The sequence below is a fragment of the Hemitrygon akajei genome, chromosome 12, assembly GCF_048418815.1.
Source record: "Hemitrygon akajei chromosome 12, sHemAka1.3, whole genome shotgun sequence".
Lineage (NCBI taxonomy): Eukaryota > Metazoa > Chordata > Chondrichthyes > Myliobatiformes > Dasyatidae > Hemitrygon > Hemitrygon akajei.
Genome location: NC_133135.1, coordinates 90,346,432 through 90,368,287, shown reverse-complemented (window position 1 = coordinate 90,368,287; position 21,856 = coordinate 90,346,432). Strand labels below are relative to the sequence as shown.

Genomic DNA, 21,856 nt, shown 5'->3' with positions numbered 1-21,856 from the left:
TATTGTAGATATCTCTCTTTTTCCTAACCAAGTTTCCAATATCCCTTGAAAACCATGGCACACTGAAACTTCAACCTAACAGGAACATAAAGATTCTGTACCCTCAAAATTTCTCCTTTAAATGACCTCCATTTCTCTATTACATCCTTCCCATAAAACAAACTGTCCCAATCCACTCCTCCTAAATCCTTTCACATCTCCTCAAAGTTAGCCTTTCTCCAATCAAAAATCTCAACCCTGGGTCCAGTCCTATCTTTCTCCATAATTATATTGAAACTAATGGCATTGTGATCACTGGACCCGAAGTGCTCCCCAACATATACCTCCGTCACCTGACCTATTTCATTCCCTAACAGAAGATCCAACACTGCCCCTTCTCTAGTTGGTACCTCTGTGTATTGCTGCAAAAAACTATCCTGCACACATTTTACAAACTCCAAACAATCCAGCCCTTTTACAGTATGGGCTTCCCAGTCTATGTGTGGAAAATTAAAATCTTCCACAATCACAACCCTGTGCTTACTACAAATATCTGCTATCTCCATGCAAATTTGTTCCTTCAGTTCTCGCTCCCCATTAGGTGGTCTACAATACACCCCTATAAGTGTTACTACACCTTTCCCATTCCTCAATTCCACCCAAATAATCTCCCTAGACGAGCCCTCTAATCTATCCTGCCAGAGCACTGCTGTAATATTTTCTCTGACAAGCAATGCAACACCTCCCCCTCTTGTCCCTCTGATTCTATCACACCTGAAGCAACGAAATCCAGGAATATTTAGTCGCCAATCACACTCCTCCTGCAACCATGTTTCACTAATAGCTACAACATCATATTTCCAGGTATCAATACATGCTCTAAGCTCATCCACCTTTCTTACAATGCTCCTAGCATTAAAATAAATGCATTTAAGAGATTCTCCACCTCTTCCTCCCTGTTTATCTCTGACAGTACAAAGAACTTTACTGTCTTCTTTTACTTCCTTCTCCCAATCATCTGTTCCTACACTCTGGTTCCCCTCCCCCCTTGTATCTAGTTTAAATCCACTGGAGCCTCTCTAGCAAACCTACCTGCAAGAATATTTGTCCCCCCCCCCCCAGTTCAGATGTAAACCGTCCTGCCGGAGCAGGTCCCATCTTCATTGGAAAACTGCCCAATTATCTATAAATCTGAAGCCCTCCCTCCTGCACCATGTCTTCAGCCACATGTTGATCTGCACTATCTTACTATTTCTAAACCCACCTACATGTGGCACCGGTAGCAATCCTGAGATTGCTATCCTGGAGGTCCTGTCCTTTAACTTGGCACCTATCTCCCTAAACTCACCTTTCAGGACCTCCTCACTCTTCCTACCCACATCATTGGTCCCTACATGGACCACGACATCTGGCTGCACACCCTCCCCCTTGAGAATACTGAGAACTCGATCCTAGATATCGCGGACCCTGGCACCAGGGAGGCAACAGACCATCCGGGATTCTTGATCTCTTCCACAGAACCTCCTATCTGTCTCCCTAACTATCGAATCCCCTATCACTACTGCTCTCCTATTTTCCCTCCTTCCCTTCTGAGCTGAGGGTCCAGTCTCGGTGCCAGAGATGCAACCACTGCAACTTGTCCCTGGTAAGTTGTCCCCACCAACAGTATCCAAAACGGTATCCTTATTGTTGATGGGAACAGCCACAGGGGTGCTCTGCTCTTCCTGTCTATTCCCCTTCCCTCTCCTGACAGTCACCCAACTACCTGTCTCCTGACTCCTAGGGGTGACTATCTCCCTGAAACTCCTGTCTATTTCTGCCTCTGCCTCCCGAATGATCCGAAGTTCATCCAGCTCCAGCTCCAGTTCCCTAACGCGGTTTGTCAGGAGCTGCAGCTGGATGCACCTTTTGCAGGTGTAGTCATCAGGGACAGCTGTGCTCACCCTGACTTTCCACATACTGCAAACGGAGCACTCAACTGCCCTAACTGCTGCCTCCATTACCTACTCCTAATCTAATTAGATTAATTAAAGGAGCTTTCCCGGCCTTACCTCACCTGGAGTGAAACTCGTACTCAGCCTTTGCTCGCTATTTAAATTCTCCCGCTGACTTTCACGTACTTGTGCCCCATTCAAACCTTGCCTCTGCCTGTTCTCGCCGAAGCCAAAGCCGTTTCACTCTGCCTCAGTCCACTCTGACAATGGCTGCTACGCTGATGGCCGCTGTATATGGCGGTCTTTCTTTTTAAACCTTTGGCGTGCTACGTCACGCGCCTGCGCAGTCTAGCCTCTTTGCCCCGATCAGTTTTAAAAATACGGCTTCTCTCTGAGCTTCTTTTACCTCTTCCCTCGATTAAGATATGCTATATTTGGCACCTCTGTGATATAGCTCGGAAGGAAGTTTTAAGAAAAACTGCTGCATCCTCACACATGGAAAGCCTTGCCTGAAGAGTAATTCATATCTCTGCTGACCTCTAAATAATTACAATATGCACACAGTCCTTTATTTATTTGTATTAGATTTCCTTAGAATAGAGATTAGAATTTCATATTTAGACACTTGCCAGTCACAAATGGAGAATGTACCTTTTAAGGCTAATTTCATCAGCATGCTCAAAGACCTGTCACCTAACATCCAGTGAAGCCAAAATCATCTAGGCTTTGCCAGAGATGAACTGCTGAGCTTCTCAGCAATATCACTCTGAAAAACAAATAATATGTGAGTGTTAGGGGTTGCGACCATACCAATGGCTGAAAAAATGATTAAGTGTGAATCAGATGATCTGTTGTAATAAAATCATATCTGATTTTTCTGAACTCAGAGAGAATATTACTCATTTAGCAATCTGATCATTCCAGGAATCAATCTCATGACACGCAATGCTCACACATAACCTTCATGAAATTAGTATTTATTAGTTTCTTACTATTTAAAAATTATTGAACCAGATCTTGCCGTCAAATCCTGATTGTTCCAAAACATAAGTCTGATTTATTTATTAATTTAGATATACAGCGTGGACTAAGCCCTTCTGGCCCAACAAGCTGCACCACCCACCCAAGGTCCAGGTCCATACAACAGCAGAGGTGATTCACTGAAGCTTAGCATCTATAGGCTTATGACGGAGAAAATCAATTCTCATTCAAATTTAGGGGCATGATGAGCAAACAAAAATGCTGTTCACTTCTATTTAATCCCAACCTATTCACAAAATAATTTACAATGACCAATTAACCTACTAACTGGTATGCCTTTGGAACTTGGGAGGAAACAAGAGCACCTGGAGGAAACCCACGCGTTAATGCGGAGGACATACAAAATCCTCACAGATGGTGTTGGAATTGAACTATGACACCCTGAGCTGTAATTGCACCATCGTAACCACTATGCTGTGGCTTATGGTTGATAATTCAACTGAAGATGTTTATACCTAGAGTACTCCTGCACTGATGGTTGAGGTGGTTCATCTCCAACAACTATAATTATGTATTTTTGTGTATAATCCAAGCTTGTACAAATATTTCCTCTTGGTGCCCACTACCCTGATGCGTAACTAGTAAATGTGGGTAATTTTGCAACAGAATTTTCAACTGAAAATATATATGGAATGATATCAGATTATTTATTTGGGCATTTCCATTGAAATAATTGTTGAAACAACTTTTTTGAGCATTTAATTGAGAAGCTAAGTTTATAACATGACAGAACTACAATGACACATATTGAAGCCATGGATCTTTCCCTGAAAGAGCACTTCCGAAACTGGGGAAAAACCTGTTCCAATTAATAAAATGGAAAAGAACTTCAAAGGTGGAGTTCAATGAATAAACATTGCCACATTACTTGATTAACATATACAGCAAACAAATGAATTTCTACCTAGCACATAACTACACATCTGAAAACACTGAAGCTTTGGTGAGTAACTCAACTTATCCTATAACTTATACCAGATATACTTTTCTTTTTAATCTTTTGCCATTGTTTCATGACATCAACATTTAATGCTGGAGATGCCTGAAATTAATCCATCTTGCCTCCTCTTATTTTAGGTCCGTACTTAATATTCTCCTTCAGTGAACTGAATGAAATCTCTTTAATCTATCAAAACTCTACCCTTCACTTAAGAGTCATAGAGCTATACAGTGTGGAAATAGGCCATTCAGCTCAACTAATAACACTCCATAAAGCTCTCAACATTTCCAATCTTTTAACTGTTCTTAAAAAGCTGTTATTCCACCTGCCTTAATTGCTTCCATGGCAGCTCATTCAACAAAGATAGCACCTTTCATGTAATAAAAAAAGCTGTCCACCAAGTTCCTATTAAATCTTTTCCCTCTTGCCTTAAACCTATAGTCTACCTTCTAATGCTAGATTTCTAAATCTTGGGAAAAAGACTGAGTGCATTTACTCTATTTATGCCCCTCATGATTTTCATACATCTCTATAAGATCACCTCTCAGTATTCAAGACTCCATAAAATAAGGTTCTGGGCTGTCCAACCTCTTTGTATAACTCTGTTCTGCAAGTGTTGACAACACCCTTGTTAAATCCTTCAATATTCTAAAAGGATTTAGATTTAGTTCTTAGTCTTGAGATGCCAAAATCAAATAGCAATTAAGGCAGGGCAGAAAACAAAACAAACTCCTGTTGCAGCAGAGTAAATTTACAGCAGCCTATGACTTACAGGGTCTCTGGCTGCAGTCACCACCACCTTTTGCTTGACCTTGTGCCGCATTAATGTACATGAGTTCTAAAAAATAGTGGCCTGGCAAGCCAACTGCATAGAATAATGGAAATATTTGTTTTAAGATCTTTAGTATCTACAGCAGAATGAGCATCATTGGTATCCTCAACAAATTTCCAAGATTTAAATTAAGGGCTTGTATTAACTACGTTAGCTAAATTTTGAATGAATCTATAAAATATTGAAATTAATAAAATCAATACTAAACCTAGTATTTTTCCTATTACTTAGTTGAGACATTGTCCTCCTCACTGTATATCATTTGCTAAGATATCCAAATGAGGAAAATAAGTAACAGGATACTTATGCTTCAATATTCCTCAGATAAACTATGTCATCTCTTTCAAGGGAGAATTTTTATCATTCATGTCCAAGGTCCAGTTTTTGTGCATTCCGATCCTTAGGTAACTGGACTAAGATTAAGAACTCAAATGAATATGGAAAGTGAAACTCACTGTAATTTCATAACTGCTTTTACATTGCTTTAACAAACTATGTTAGAAAACTTGAAAACCTCTATCCAATGCACCCTTAACCATTCCCCAAAATTGTGTCCTCTATCAGTTTTGTGAAGTATTGCTCTTGGATTGTGAACAAGACATGGATGCAAATACTGGAAAGAAAACCGGTAAAACATCTGGTTCCCACATCTATAATTACAGCATTAATGAGTACTTCTAGCCTGCATTATAATGGAACAAATCCAACTTAAAAACATTTGCGTAACAACCAACTTCTGGTGGAAACCACGTTTATAACATTAGGTTAGGCAACCAGTTATTACAATTTCTGTAACATTGTAAAACATATTAGTGATGATGTACACTTTGGTTTGGACAAATAAGTAAAAATACATCAAGAAGATAAGCTAAAAAGAAATGTAATGACTACTTAGCTTACTGTAGGACCCCTTGTGTGCTTACATGTACTTGGAAGGCCTCAGATGCAGCTACAGTTCAGATTTTGCTTTTTCATAACTTAAGGATGCCTCCTTGGAAATGATTCCAACTATTCTCTTTCCTGATTATATTTGATTGGTGGAAACAGCATTAATTGTGTAGGAAAACTTTCTGTAATTGTACCTAAAGAGTTTTTAAACTTGCTTGTGCAAACACACACACATACACACTACATCCAGAGTGATGAAAATGACACCAGTTACACAAAAAGCATTAGAAACATATCTTCAGGATCAGTAGTACTTCAGGATTACTAATTAGAATACAGACTATGTGTTAACAGAATGCAAGAGCTCAAAGCAAGCTGTACACACTACTGGAGAGATTGAGAAAAATATACAATAGTCAAATGGCAAATCTGAATGTTCATAGTACAAAGTTACCACAGGTAGGTTTTTTCATTCAAGATTGCAGCAGATAATAAAATCCACAGGAAAATTGTTCACATTGTAAAAATTAAAAAAAAAAGAATATTACATGGGTACAAAATAGTTCAGTTAAAACACTTTTCCAACAAAATAAAGTATTTTAGGTATTAAAAACCTATGGATGTGCAATTCTACATGGTAATACTGTTGACTACATAGATTGCTCATTCCATCTCCGTACCCAACATGGGTTAACTAGACTAGAGCAAGTAAGCAAAATTAATGATGAAAGGATAGGAAATGCAAAACAAAATCTTAAGTACTCCCAAAACAGTTAACTACAGTAACTGTAATCTAGCTGGATTTTATGTATCAAAAAGTCCAGCATTACTGGTTATAACATATACTCTATTTGGTGAAACAAATCTTCTACTTAAGGCAGTGGTTCCACAGGGCAGTCAGTGCAATTGGGATGCACAGTCCTCAGAGATTCAGATCACTTATCAAATGCTTCTTAGCTGCTCCAGGACAACCACAATATTGTCACTAAGTCTTAGTGGTTGGTGCTGTTATGCTGTGAAGTTTGTGCTCCAATATAAAAATACTAAGCACATCTCTGGATTCAATCCTGGCACAGAAAGAACAAATGTGGAACTCTTCCAAGAGGTCCTTTCATGAACTGCATGCATCCATCAAGCCTGCAGACAAGTCTTGAATTACGCCACTGTTTGGTCATTCAAAAGACATCAAGTTTGCAGGGACCTGAGAAGATAAAATTTTAAATACTGAATAAAACAATTATACAACATTAAGACCATAAATCAGCTGCACTAGCAATTCTCAAGGATGTGATAAGATTCCTTTACAGGGACATTATTAAGCTGGGGGGGGGGACACATCAAAAGCACACTCAGAACTAGGCTTAAAATATTTTAAAAACTTACAGAGAGGTTTATAAAAGGAAAACCAGAGGTTAGGGTCTAATTAGCTAAACATCCCATTAGATTCATTAGGAGCACAGAAATAGGCCCCTCAGCCTAATTTATTCTTGCTGACCTAGTTGCCAATCTGCGCTAGTCCCATTTGCCTGCATTTGGCCCATAACCCTCTTAATCTTTCCTATCCATGTTCATATCTAAATATCTTTTAAATATTGCAATTCTACCAATCTCTACTACTTCCTCTGGCAGTTTGTTTCACATACCCACCATGCTCTGTGTGAAAAAGTCACCTCTTGTCACCGTTAAATATTTTCCCCCTGTAATGTTAAACCTATGTGTTGTAATTTTAGACTCCTTTACTCAAGGAAAAAAGCTGACCAGTCACTTTAAAACACTGTATAAGATCATCCTTCAACTTCCAATGCTCAAAGAAAGAAAGCTCCAGCTTACTCCGCTCTCCTAATAACTCAAACTCTCCAGTTCCAGTGACATCATCGTGAATATTTTCTGCATCTTTTCAGTTTAATGTCATCCTTCCTATAGTTAGGCAACCAGAACTGCACACAGTACTCCACATGTGGTCTCACCAATGTTCCAAACACCTTCTTCATTACCCTGACAACTCAAGTTGCTCCTTTCCTTGAATTGTGTACTTGTACCCCAGGCCTCTCTTTTCCATCATAATTTCCAGGACCCTACCACTTATTATGCAAATCCTGCCCTGGTTTAACTTGCAAAAATGCAAATTTAACACTTGTCTGAATTAAATTATGTCTGCTATTCCTTGGCCACTTTCCCTTTGATCTAGATACTGCAGTAATCTTAGGAACTTACTTTGCTGTCCACAACACCACCATTTTGGTGTCATCTGCAAACTTATTAACCATGCAATCTACATTCTCATCCAAATCATTAATATAAATGAAAAACAATGGACACATTACCAATTTCTGTGGCACACTAGTAGTCACAAACCTCTAATCAGAATAGGACCCTCCACTACCACCCACTGACTCACACCAAAAAGCAATTTTGTATCCAATTGGCTAACATACCCTGAATCCCATATGATCTCAACTTCTGGGCTGGCCTTCCATGCAAGACCTTGTCCAATTAGTGATATACTGCCCTGCCCACATCATTCCTCTTCCTCTTCTCTTCAAAAAGCTAAGCTAAATTCATGAAACAGTTTTCAATGCATAAAGCCATGCTGACAATCCCCAACTGGTCCTTGCTCTTTCAAATACATAAAGATCCTGTTTTAAAAAATCCCTTCCAGTAACTTACTCACTACTGATGTTAGGCTCACAAGCCTTTAGATCCCTGGCTTGTCCTTGCAGCTCTTCTTAATAAAGGCACAATGTTAGCCACCCTCTAGTTTTTATCTCAACTGTGGCTACCTTTGAAACAAATATCTCCGCCAGAGGCCCAATAATTTCTTTTCTGGTTTTGCATAATATCTAAGGACACACCTGGTCAGGCTCAGGGGATTTATCCACCTTTATGCACTTTTAAGACTGCCAGCACCTCCTCTTTTGAAGTGTGGATTTTTAAAAAAAAATCACCATTCTCTTCCATAATCTCACTAGCTTCCATGGTTTCCACAGTAAGTACAGACTTCATTTAAGACCTCATCAATCTTCTGTGACTCCACACATATTCTTTTCCTAGTTATTCTTTTGCTCCTAATGTATTTATAGCATCGCTTAGGATTCTCCTTTTTCTTATCTCAAGCTATCACACAGTATCCTCTTTTTGCCCTTTTGATTTCTCCTGTAATAGAAGTTTGTTTAATCCCAGCTGCCAAAGGTTGACATTTGCCTCCCTTTTCCTCACCAGAATCTCAATATTCCTTGTCATCCAGGGCTCCCTAATCCTACCAGATTTGTCTTTCATTCTAACAGGAACTTATTGGCCCTGAACTCTCCACATCTCATTTTTTCATACCCCCCTCCACTTGCCACTCATCCTGTAAACCTGCAATTCTCACTGCACCCATTGCAATTTGCCTACTGTTTTAACAGGGTCTATGGTGGATGCTATCTTCCTGACCCTACACTCATCTCTGGAGTATCTGGACAGTAAAAATACCCATGTTAAACTATTGTTTATTAACTACAGCTCCACCTTCATTATTATAATTCCAAGCAAACTTCATCAAGCTTCTAAGATCTGGGACTCAGCATCTCCTTCTGAAAATTGATCTTCAACTTCCAGACTAACAAACTGTAATCAGTAAGGATAGACAGCAATAACTCAATCATGATTATTCTCAAGGCGTATGTTGTGGGCCTCATCAACTGTGGGATTGAATTCAAGAGCCATAAGGTAATGTTACAGCTATACAAGATCTTAGTTAGACCCCACTTGGAGTACCGTGTTCATTTCTGGTCACCTCACTACAGGAAGAATGTAGATACTGTAGAAAGACTGCCGAGGAGATTTACAAGGACGTTGCCTGGATTGGAGAGAGTGTCTTATGAGAATAGGTTGAGTGAACTCGGCCTTTTTTCCTTGGAGCAACAGAGGATAAGAAGTGACCTGATAGCAGTGTACAAGATGATAAAAGGCATTGATCATGCGGATACCCAGAGGCTTTTTCCCAGGGCTGAAATAGCTAACATGAGGGGACATAGTTTTAAGGTACTGGAAAGTAGGTATGGGGGGGGGGATGTCAGGGGTAAGTTTTTCCACAGAGAGAATGCACTGCCAGCAATGGTAGTAGAGGTGGATACAATAGGGTTTTTTTAAAAGAGACTCTTAGATAGGTACATGGAGCTTTGAAGTATAGATGGCTATATAGTAGGGAAATTCTCGGCAGTCTCTAGAGTAGCTTACATGGTTGGCACAATATTGTGGGCCGAAGAGCCTATAATGTGCTGTAGATTTCTATGTTCTATATACTCTTGTTCCACAAGGTCGTGTCCTCAGCTTCCCACTTGTCACTCTGTACACTCATGACTGCATGGCCAGATTCTTCTCTAACTCCATCTACAAGTTTGCAGATGATGCCAATGGAGTAGGCTGTACCTCGAGTAACAAAGGAGATAAAGAGCTTAGTAACATGATGCCATAAAAATCTTTAATTGGTCATTGACCAGAAACGGAGGTGGTGTGTGTCCTCTTATCTTCATCAATGGTGCTGAGGTTGAGAGCGTCATGTTCCCAGGAATGAACATCACCAATAGCTTCACCTGGTCCAACCATGCAGCCAAGAAAGCTAATCAGTACCTCTACTTTCTCAGGAGGCTGAAGAAATTTGGCATGTCCCCATCAACACATACATTTTTATTAATGTACCATAGAAAGTATCCTATCTGAATGCATCATAGCTTGGTACAGTAACTACTCTACCCATGATCCTAATGTATTTTAACAACTCCAACGCCTCTTCTGCCTCAATATCAACATGCTCCAGAACACCAACCTCACTCATATTGTCCTCACCATCATCAAGTTCCCTCTCATTGGTGAATACCGGAGAAGTATTCATTGAGGACCTCGCTTACTTCCACAGCCTCCAGGCACATCTTCCTACCTTTATCTCTAATCGGTCCTATCTTCACTCCTGTCAACCTTTTGTTCTTCACATGATTGAAGAATGCCTTTGGGTTTTCCTTTACCCTACTTGCCAAGGCCTTCTCATGCCCCCTTCTTGCTCTCCTCAACCCCTTCTTAAGCTCCTTTTTGCTACCCTATATTCCACAATAGACTCATCTGATCCTTGCTTCCTAAACCTCACGTTCTTCCATCTGACCAGATTCTCCACCTCACTTGTCACCCATGGTTCCTTCACCCTACCATTCTTTATCTTCCTCACCAGGGCAAATTTATCCCTAACATCCTGCAAGAGATCCCTAAACATTGACCACATGTCCATAGTACATTTCCCTGCAAAAACATCATCCCAATTCACACCTGCAAGTTCTAGCCTTATAGCCTCATAATTTGCCCTTCCCCAATTAAAAATTTTCCTGTTCTCTCTGATTCTATCCTTTTCCATGATAATGTTAAAGGCCAGGGAGCGGTGGTCACTGTCCCCCAAATGCCCACCCACTGAGAGATCTGTGACCTAACCTGGTTCATTACCTAATACTATATCTAGTATGGCATTCCCCCTAGTCGGCCTGTCAACATACTGTGACCAGGATCTGTCCTGGATGCACTTAACAAACTTTGCCCCGTCAAAACCATTGGAACAAATCAGGTGCCAATCAATATTAGGGAACTTAAAGTCACCCATGATAACAACCCTGTTACTTTTGCACCTTTCCAAAATCTGCCCCCCAATCTGCTTCTTGGTATCTCTGCTGCTACCAGGGGGCCTATAGAATACTCCCAGTAGAGTAACTGCTCCCTTCCTGTTCCTGACTTCTACCCATACAGACTCAAAAACTACATTACCCACCCTTTCTGTAGCTGTAATAGTATCCCTGACCAGTAATGCCACCCCTCCTCCCCTTCTTTCCCCCGTCTCTATCCCTTTTAAAGCACTGAAATCCAGGAATATTTAGAATCCATTCCTGCCCTGGTGCCAGCCAATTCTCTGTAATGGCCACTACATCATAATTCCAAGTATGTATCCAAGCTCTCAGTTCATCACCTTTGTTCCTGATGCTTCTTGCATTGAAGTACACACACTTTAGCCTTTCTACTTTACTACCCTTACACCCTTTATTCTGTTTCTCTTTCCTCAAAGCCTCTTTATATGTTAGATCTGGCATTACTCCCTACACTATACTTGCAGTTCTCGCATGTCCTTTATCCTCCTCCACTTCACCATATGCTCTAACACTCTGGTTCCCCTCCCACTGCAAATCTAGCTTAAACCCCCCAGTCTGACCCATCAGTAGGGATAAGCAGCAACACCTCCACCATGACTATTCTCAACACTGTTGCCCCACAAGGCTGCATCCTCAGCATCCTATTTCATTCTCTATACACTCTCAACTGTGTGGCCAGAATCTGCTCTACATTTGCAGATGTTACCACCATAGTGGGCTAAATCGCAAATTATGGTCAGAGGTCCCTAAGTGTTTCAATCACTACTTATTGCATGAGAAAACTTTACTGGGCATATGTAACAAATTCCACCCCACCCAGTTTTAGGGAAGTTATAATCACCTTCTGTTACAACCCTTGTAGTCTCCCTACATATTTGCTCCTTTAATTCCTGCTATTGTGGCACCTTTTGTACAATCCCATCAAAATGATCACCTCATGCATCATTCAAATTGGTTGACTCCAAGAAATTGAGATATAACATCAGTTATCAGGAATGCCATTAGGCAAAATCAGCTCCAAATGAACCAGCATCACCAACAACTGTGCATCCCTTGCTTATGAGCTTAACACATTCTATGCATGTTTGAACAGGAGGGAATTGCAATGTCACCATGCACCCCAACACCTCCAGTGTATCTAACCCACAATTACCATTGCAGATAAATGATGTGTTCTAAAGAGTGACATAGAAAGCATTTAGCCTGGATGGTGTGTCCAGGCTATGTCCTCAGATTTTGTGTAGATCAACTGGGGGAGGGGGAGGTATTTGTAGACATTTTTAATCTTTTGCTGCTTCAATCTGAGGTTCCCATTTGGTTTAAGCAGACCACTATCATCCTGGTACCCAAGATAAATATGACAATGTGCCATAATGACTTTCATAGGTGATTGTGATTCATCATGAAGTGCTTGGCGAGGATGGTCATGATACATGTCAACTCTAGTCTATCAGACAACCTTGAATCACTGTAGTTTGCCTAGCACCGAAACAGGTTTACAGCACGTGCCATCTCTCAGGCTTCTGGACACCTACATTAAACCACTGTTTATTAATAACAGTTTCAACTTCAAAACTATTAACTCCATGCAAATTCACCTCCAAATTCCTAGACCTGGAGCTAAGCTAAGCAATTTCCTTTGCATCTGGATCCTCGACTTCCTGACCCATCAGTAGGGAGAAGCAGCAACACCTTCACTATGACTATTCTCAATTGCTGCCCCACAAGGCTGCATCCTCAGCATCCTATTTCATTCTCTATACACTCCCAAATATGTGGCCAGAATCTGCTCTACATTTGCAGATGATACCACCATAGTGGGCTAAATCGCAAATAATGATGAATCGGAGTACAGGAAGGAGACAGAGAGCCTAGTTGCATGGTGTCACGACAACATTTCCCTTAACATCAGCAAAACAAAATAGCTGGTCATTGACTTCAGGAAGGGAGGTGACATGCACACTTCTGTTTAGATCAATGATGCAAGAGGGTTAAAAGCTTCAGGTTCCTAGGATAGGCCAATTGCCTATCCTGGTCCAACCATGTTGATGCCACAGCCATGAAAGCTCACTAAGTGCCTGTGTTTCTACAGGAGACTGAAGACATTTGGCAAGACTCATGACCCTCACCAATTTTTATCAATGCACCAAAGCTGGCATTTGGGCTTGGTATGGCCTGTGAATGCAAGACACTGCAGAGTTGTGGATGCAATTCAGCACATCATGGAACAAAGCTTCCTTTTTCTGGATTCTGCCTACAATTCTCACTGTTCCAGTAAAGCAACCAAAGTAATCAAAGACCCCACCTACCCCAGACATTCTCTCTTTGACACAGCCCTCAATGGGCAGAAGAAGCCTGAAAACATGTACCACTAGGTTCTAGGACAGCTTCTATCCCATCGTTATAAGACTACTGAATGGTCACCTATTATGTTAAGTTGGATACTTGAACTCACAATCTATCTCGTTATGGCACTTGCAACTTATTGGCTGCCTGCATTACACTTTCTCTATAGTTCTGAAACTTTATTTTGCATTCAGTTATTGTTTTCTGTTGTACTACCTCAATGCACTGTTATAATTATATGATCTGTGTGGATGACATGCAAAACAGTTTTTCACCTTACCTTAGGGTATATGACGATAATAAACCAATTCCAATTCCTTCTTATTTCTAAATTCTACCCATATATCCTCATGAGACAATCCCACAAGAATTTCCTCTCCAAGTACTACCGGGATATTCTCCCTCATCAAAAAGGTAACACTCCCAGACTAGCCCTCAACCATGGTTCTTTATAGTTCCAATATTACAATCCCATTACTGGCCTTCATTACTCCATAATCTGTTCCTATGTGTCCTGCCAACTGAAGTTATTTACTTCACTGCTGCACTGAAGACAAATATAGAAGTTAAAGCAAACAAATACTGTACCCTTGCCAGGCAAGTTTAAACCTTCCCAAAATGGCACTAGTGAATCTTGATATTGGATTCTCCTCCTATTTAGCTTCAGGTGCAATTCATACAGTTACCTTCTACCCCAGAAGAGATCTCAATGAATGCGAATCCCATCCTCCTAAACCACCTCTTCAGTCATGCATTCATCTGCTCAATCCATCTACTCCTATCCTTACTAACACATGGCAATGGGAGTAATCCAGAGACTATAGACCTTGAGGGTTTGCTCTTTAACCTTTTGCATAACTCCCTATATGCACTCTGCAGGAATTCATTCCCTTATCTAACAATTCATTGGTACCGCTGTGGATGTTTTGGTTACTTGCCCTTTCCCTTAACATTCTTCAACTGCTTGGAGACATCCTTCATCCTGTGAGGGCAACATGCTACTCTGGAACTTGGTTGGAGGAAGGGCAGGATTGGATGATGCAGGTCCCGGGGTTCAGGTGTTTTAAAAGGAATAGGATGGGAGTTAGAAAGGGGGGGAGTGGCATTGCTGATCAGGGATAGTATCACGGCTATAGAAAGGGAGGACACTGCAGAAGGAGTGTCCACGGAGTCAGTCGGGGTGGAAGTCAGAAATAGGAAGGGATCAATCACTGTGCTGGGAGTAGTCTATAGGCCCCCAAGTAGCCCTCGGGACACCGAGGAGCAGATAAGCAGACAGATTTTAGAATGGTGCAGGAAATACAGGGTAGTAGTTATGGGTGATTTCAAATTCCTTCATATTGACTGGTATCTCCTGAGTGCAAGGGGGATAGATGGGGCTGAATTTGTCAGGTGTGTTCAAGAAGGATTCCTGACACAGTATGTGGACTGGCTGATGAGAGGAGAGGCTATACTGGATCTAGTTCTGGGTAATGAACCTGGTCAGGTGACAGACCTCTTGGTGGGGGAACATTTTGGTGAGAGTGACCACAACTCCCTTAGCTTCAGCATAGCTATGGAAAGGGATAAAATCAATAGAGGTTCCAGTGACGTCATCGTTGAGAATGGCAGCTTAAGTCACTAGCTCCTCCAGAAAAACACATATTTTGCCCCGTTAACCCATAAGAGGGGTAAGAATGGGGAAAAAGAACGGAAGTAAAAAAAAGCGACACTGTGGAGCCTGCGGACGAGAGGAGTGCAGCGAGCGGCTCTCCGACCCGACCGCGTGCTAGCGAGGCGGACGCTGGGCCTCATTCAGGCGAAGCGGCAAATACGATTGAAATTTTGAAAGCGATAAGGGAGTTCCAGAAAGATATAAAACAGCAGCTACATGATATTAAGTCAGAGCTCGCCAATGTCAATCAAAAACATAGCAGTGGCAGAGACTTGAATTGAGAAGGTGGAAGATCGTGTGCACAACGTAAAACGGATATTAAGTAAGATGATAAAAATATTAAATCAACAAAAAGGTAAACTGCTTGACCTGGGGGGGAAGATCACAGCGGAAAAATAACAGAATATACAACGCTCCTGAAGGAGCAGAGGGCTTGTCTATGACGGAGTTTGTTGGAAAGTTGCTGCGTGATGCACTGGAGCTTCCCTCGACTATGGAGCTGGAAATTGAGAGGGCGCATCGCGTGATCATCCCGAGGCCTACCCAAGACACAACAGATAAACCACGCTCAATAGTAATTAAATTCCTTCAATACAGTTCCAAGGCGGAGATTCTACAAAGGGCCTGGGGTAAGAAGAGGGTGTTTTTAGATGATAAATTAATATATTTCAACCAAGATTACCCGCCCCCCCGCAGTCCTGCAGAAACGTAAAGAATACTCTGAAGTAAAGCGAATACTAAAGCAAGAAAGGATTAGATTTCAAACTTCATACCCTGCTAAACTTCGAGTGTTTGATCAAGATGGGATCCAACTGTATCAGACAGTGGAAGAGGCGACTACAGACATGAAGGCCAGAGGGTTGCCAGTCAGCGTGATCAAACTGAGGGAAAGCCTGGCACCGGAATTATCTCGCTCTGCTTGGGAAATAGTGCAAGAATCGAGAAGGCAGGAGATGGGAGGAGGCCGAGAGAGGTATATCAGGAAGAGACTGGGAGTTTTCCAAAGACAGCCCTCACCCCCCCCAGCAGACCCATAAGGTTTGGCTAACTTTAAAATTGTTGAGAAGCAAACAGAAGCAAAAGTAGACAGTAATATACCTATCTCGAGAAATACTTATTATAATGTGGATTTTATATTACTCAGTTATTCTTCTTTATTCGCTCACTTACTCCTTTTTCCCCACCAAGATGAGAATATATATGTGTGTGCGTATATGTGTATGTATATGTGTATATATATATGTGTGTATGACCTTTTTTATTATTATTTGCATTTCTTGTTCTTACTTGTTCAGGGAGTAGATCGATTAAGTTTTATTCTGCTAATTTCAATGATACATTGACAGATAAATACAGATGGCTAAGGACAAAGTAAAATTCATTTCTTTTAATGTCAATGGGCTATTAAATGCAATCAAACGTAAAAGAATTTTAACCAAAATGAAAAAAGAACAAGCCCATGTAGTATATTCACAGGAAACTCATTTAAGTGATAATGAGCATAGAAAACTAAAGAGAATGGGCTTCATTAATTTGTTTTTCTCCTCGTATAAATCAGTACATAGGAGAGGAGTTGCTATTCTTATCTCAAGTAAGCTAAATTTTGAAAAAGTATTTGAAATGGGAGATAAAGAGGGCAGATATATCCTGGTAGGGAGGAATACAGACGGAAATTCAGTTACCCTATTGAATATATACGCACCCCTGGGAAGTGATATTGATTTCTTTCAGAAAATTACTGATATTACAGTAGCGGAACAGAAGGTCTCCTGATATGTGGGGGAGACTTAAATTTACAATTACAACCAAACTTAGACTCTTCCAATAGAAAAACCTATGAAACAAAATCCTTACATAAGAAAGTTAATACACTTTTTGAGGATGTTGGTTTAATTGATATATGGAGGGACTTTTTCCCTGACAGAAGGGATTACACTCATTATTCTGCTCCCCATTCTGTATATACAGGAATAGAATATTTCATAACATTTGGAAAAGACAAAGACAAAATAAACACCTGTGGAATTGGGACAATAGATGTAAGTGACCATGCACCTATATATTTATCTGTTGATTTTGAACTACAACCAAAGAATACTATTTGCAAACTAAATTCAGGTCTACTCAATGATCCGTACTTTAAGGAACAAATTAAAAAAGAAATTGGTCTCTACTTAGAATTCAATGATAATGGAGAGGTTTCACCTCCCATTTTATGGGATACACTCAAGGCTGTCTTAGGAGGGAAAATTATAGCAGTATCTTCATATAAGAAAAAATAAGGAATGAAACATTAGAGAGATTACAAAATAGGCTGAAGGAACTAGAGAAAAAACACAAATTGAATTTGGCACAGGATACATTAGGGGAAATTAAAAAAAATTAGGAATGAAATTAATAGTTTGGCTATGCAAGAAATCAAGAAAAATTTAATGTTTCTGAAACAGAGAGATTATGAAAGTGGATCTAAGTCTATGAAAATACTGGCGTGGAAACTGAAAAAATGGATAGCAGAAAAGACAATTCATAGAATTAGGGAGTCAAGAATGAAAATGATAAAAATAAACTAAGTGAAATTCAAGAAGCTTTTGAAGTGTTTTAGCAAACTGTATATTCCAGAGTTCCAGGGGGAAGCATAACCCAAATTGACAACTTACTGAATTCTCTCGAGTTAACCACTTTAAGCGAAGAACAAAATAGAACGATGACTGCTGACATAACTGAAGTTGAATTAAAAGCTGTAATTAGTAGGCTTAAATTAAGCAAGTCACCAGGATCATATGGGTATATGGTAGAGTGGTACGAAGAGTTTAAAAATGAGTTAATTCCTGTTTTACTCCCCACACTGAACTGGGCTCTAAAAAAGGCACAAATGCCACCCAGTTGGAAGAAAGCGATAATCTCAGCTATAACCGAAGGAAGGTAAGGAATGCGGGTCATTTAGACTAAAATCCGTTCTTAATGTGGATTATAGATTATTTACCTCCATCACGGCCAAATGATTAGAGGAATTAGAGGAGTTTCTACCCATACTGATACGTAACGATCAGACAGGTTTTATACGACAACGCCAAACACAAGACAATATACGAAGGACACTTCACATTATGGATCATATACAAAAAAAAATGAAATCAAAGCAATAGTGATAAGCGTGGACACTGAAAAGGCATTTGATTCGGTTAATTGGAATTTTCTTTACAGAGTTTTACATAGATTTGGTTTCTAAGACATGATTATTAAAACTTACTACTAGGATTAAAATCAATGGATATTTATCAAATAGTCTTACCCTAGAAAGGGGCACGAGACAGGGTTGTGCTTGGTCACCGCTACTCTTGACATTATATTTGGAACCATTAGCTCAATACATCAGACAAAATGAAGATATCAGGGGAATTACTATTAAAGGGACAGAGCATAAATCGGCTTGTTACGCGGATGACATTTTTATCTACCTAGGGCAACCAACATACTCTTTAACTAAATTAATGCAATCCTTTGAACAATATGGTCAATTATCAGGATATAAGAACAACATAGATAAAACCCAATTACTTTCATATAACTATAGTCCACCAAGAGAAATTGAAAGTAGATATCCCTGGGCATGGCATACAAAGTCTTTCAAATATTTGGGCATCAATATGCCAAAAGATTTGGCAAAATTATCAGAATGTAATTATCAGCCTTTATATAAAAAATTAAGGAAGATGTGGCAAGATGGAACCTGATTCCTTTTTTCAGTCTCAGTTCAAGGATTGAGTCTATTAAAATGAATATACTGCCCAGACTGTTATATCAGCCTATTTTGTAATGTTTTATTCCTTATTTTTTTCTTGTATGAAGATATTGCTATAATTTTCCCTCTTAAGACCGCCTTCAGAGTATCCCATAAAATGGAAGGTGAAACCTCTCCATTATCATTAAATTCTAAGTAGAGACCAATTTCTTTTTTAATTTGTTCCTTAAAGTATGGATCATTGAGTAGACTTGAATTTAGTTTCCAAATAGTATTATTTGGTTGTAGGGCAAAATCAACAGATAAATATATAAGTGCATGGTCACTTACATTTATTGTCCCAATTCCACAGGTGTTTATTTTGTCTTTGTCTTTTCCAAATGTTATGAAATATTCTATTCTTGTATATACAGAATGGGGAGCAGAATAATGAGTGTAATCCCTTCTGTCAGGGAAAAGGTCCTTCCATATATCAATTAAACCAACATCCTCAAAAAGTGTATTAACCTTCTTATGTAAAGATTTTGTTTCATAGGTTTTTCTATTGGAAGAGTCTAAGTTTGGTTGTAATTGTAAATTTAACCCTCCCCCACATATCAGGAGACCTTCTGTTTCTGTTACCATAATATCAGTAATTTTCTGAAAGAAACCAGTATCACTTCCCAGAGGAACTCAATTCAGGGTAACTGAATTGCCGTCTATATTCCCCCTTACCAGAATATATCTGCCCTCTTTATCTCCCATTTCAAATATTTTTTCAAAATTTAGCTTACTTGAGATAAGAATAGCAACTCCTCTCCTATGTCCTGATTTATATGAGGAGAAAAACAAATTAGTGAAGCCCATTCTCTTTAGTTTTCTATGCTCATTATCACTTAAATGAGTTTCCTGTAAATATACTACATGGGCTTGTTCTTTTTTCATTTTGGATAAAATTCTCTTACGTTTGATTGGATTTATTAGGCCATTGACATTTAAAGAAATGAATTTCACCTTGTCCTTAGCCATCTGTATTTATCTGTCAACGTATCATTGAAATTAGAATAAAACTTAATCAATCTACTCCCTTAACAAATAAGAGCCAAGAAACGCAAATAATAACAAAAATGGCAACAAACGTGTGATTCCAAGGCTGAGATCTCTAGTAGATAACCCTGCGTTGAGATAGCTCTGTAGTTAATTTAATGGGATTGATGGAGGACCATTGTTCCGGTTCAAATTTAAACTTCTTGAAGTCTTCTTTCCCTTTTTTTTCCCAAAATATCCATCCCTTCCTCTCCATTGCCTGAAAACATTTCAGTATTATGTTTCTTTTTCTGTTTTCCAGATCTGGATTCAACTTCTTTCCAACCACCTTCTGCCTCACCCTAACCCTCCAGTTGTGGTTCCTTTTCCAGGTCCTCCCCCTTACCTGAACCTACAACCATTTCCCAACATCCCCACACCACTCATAGACAATGCTACCAACCACCATTCCTTGAGCCAGCCAGGAGTTTGAAGGAACCCAACAACAACAACTTCAACAATAACTTCTTCTTCTGCTATTTCTGGCAGATTAGATACATCTAGGCGTATTACCACCCTCCGCAGGATGTACAATTAATTACAGAATTTCAAGAAACTCAAATTCTCAAATATAAACTGGTCGCACGTAGAAACAGAATAATAAACTTTTCAATCAGATGCTGGTTCTCTTGGTGGCCAAACAAAGATTTAATAGAAAACAAAATACATCTAAGTCAGACAGCCTCTTGAGCAATATTCTTTCAATTTTATATCGATTGCAACTCAGCAAAGCATGCTGAACTGTCTCTGGACTACCAGTCACATAATCCAGTTGAATATTTACCTATTATCTTTAAGTAATAGTTTAGCCCACAATGCCCCAACCTAAGTCTTGTTAATTTCACCATATCTCTATGATTTAAAGAGTAGCAGTCCAAGACCTTTTTAACTAGAGGGTGATTAGAAAAGAAATGCCTTCCCTTTAATTCATTTTTCCAATACTCTTGCCATTTCTTCTCTATGCCTTTTTTATCCTACTTCTCAATTCTGCTCTGCCTAGGGGTATTCTAGTTCCTACTTGCCCGATCTGTAAGGAAGACTTTGCAATGCCATCCACAATTTCATTTCCCTCCACCCCAGCATGCCCAGGTATCCATGTAAATCTAACTTCACAACCCATCTTCCCTACTCTAAACAAAACTAAGAGAATCTCAATAACTATGTCAGGGTAAGCTTTTGATTTATCCCCTTTTCTAGCCTTTAAGGCAGCAGCGGAATCCAAACAGATGATAACCCTGCATGGTCCAGAGTCTTCTATCCACCATAAGGCCCAGAGGATTGCTAATAATTCTCATGCAAAGACAGAAGCACCATCTGAAACCCAGTGACCAATCTCAACTCCAAGTTGAGACACGAACATCCCAAATCCTGTCCTACTAAGAACCCAACTGATAGGTGGAGTGTCTTAAAAAAGGTGCCTGTGTGTGGTGGCACATGCTCAGTGCTGGCTCAGTGGAAGAGTTCAATTTGCAGGATGGGGAAAAGTGCTGGCTCCTGGAAAATGGTTAATCATTGATCGATTTTTGTTGCGTATTATCATAGTGATCTTATTGTGATGAATGTACTTGTGGACATCTGTGATTGTGAAGAATGATGTGAAAACCTGTGTTTTGTTTTTTTCTGTAATTGCTCAAGCTCATGGTATCAACTTCCCTCTGCACTCCAAGGAATGGACTATTCCTTTTCTCCACGAGTAGGAAGTTCCTACTTAAAGGCTCATTTTGTTTTAAGTGGGAGAGATAGTGTGGTGTATTGCTTCAGACTGGTGCTTT

General features: G+C 39.8%; 1 protein-coding gene across 6 annotated transcripts in view; it reads right to left on the bottom strand.

Moving 5' to 3' along the window:
- Nucleotides 1-3,580: 3,580 nt before the first annotated feature.
- ralgps2 (Ral GEF with PH domain and SH3 binding motif 2) overlaps nucleotides 3,581-21,856 on the bottom strand; it is a 516,901-nt gene continuing 498,625 nt past the window's right edge. For all 6 annotated transcript variants that reach the window (XM_073063652.1, XM_073063657.1, XM_073063658.1 and 3 more), the window contains one exon: nucleotides 3,581-6,815. In XM_073063652.1, coding sequence (XP_072919753.1) covers nucleotides 6,786-6,815 — 30 coding nt within the window. In that variant the 3' untranslated portion in view covers nucleotides 3,581-6,785. The remainder of the gene's footprint in view (nucleotides 6,816-21,856) is intronic.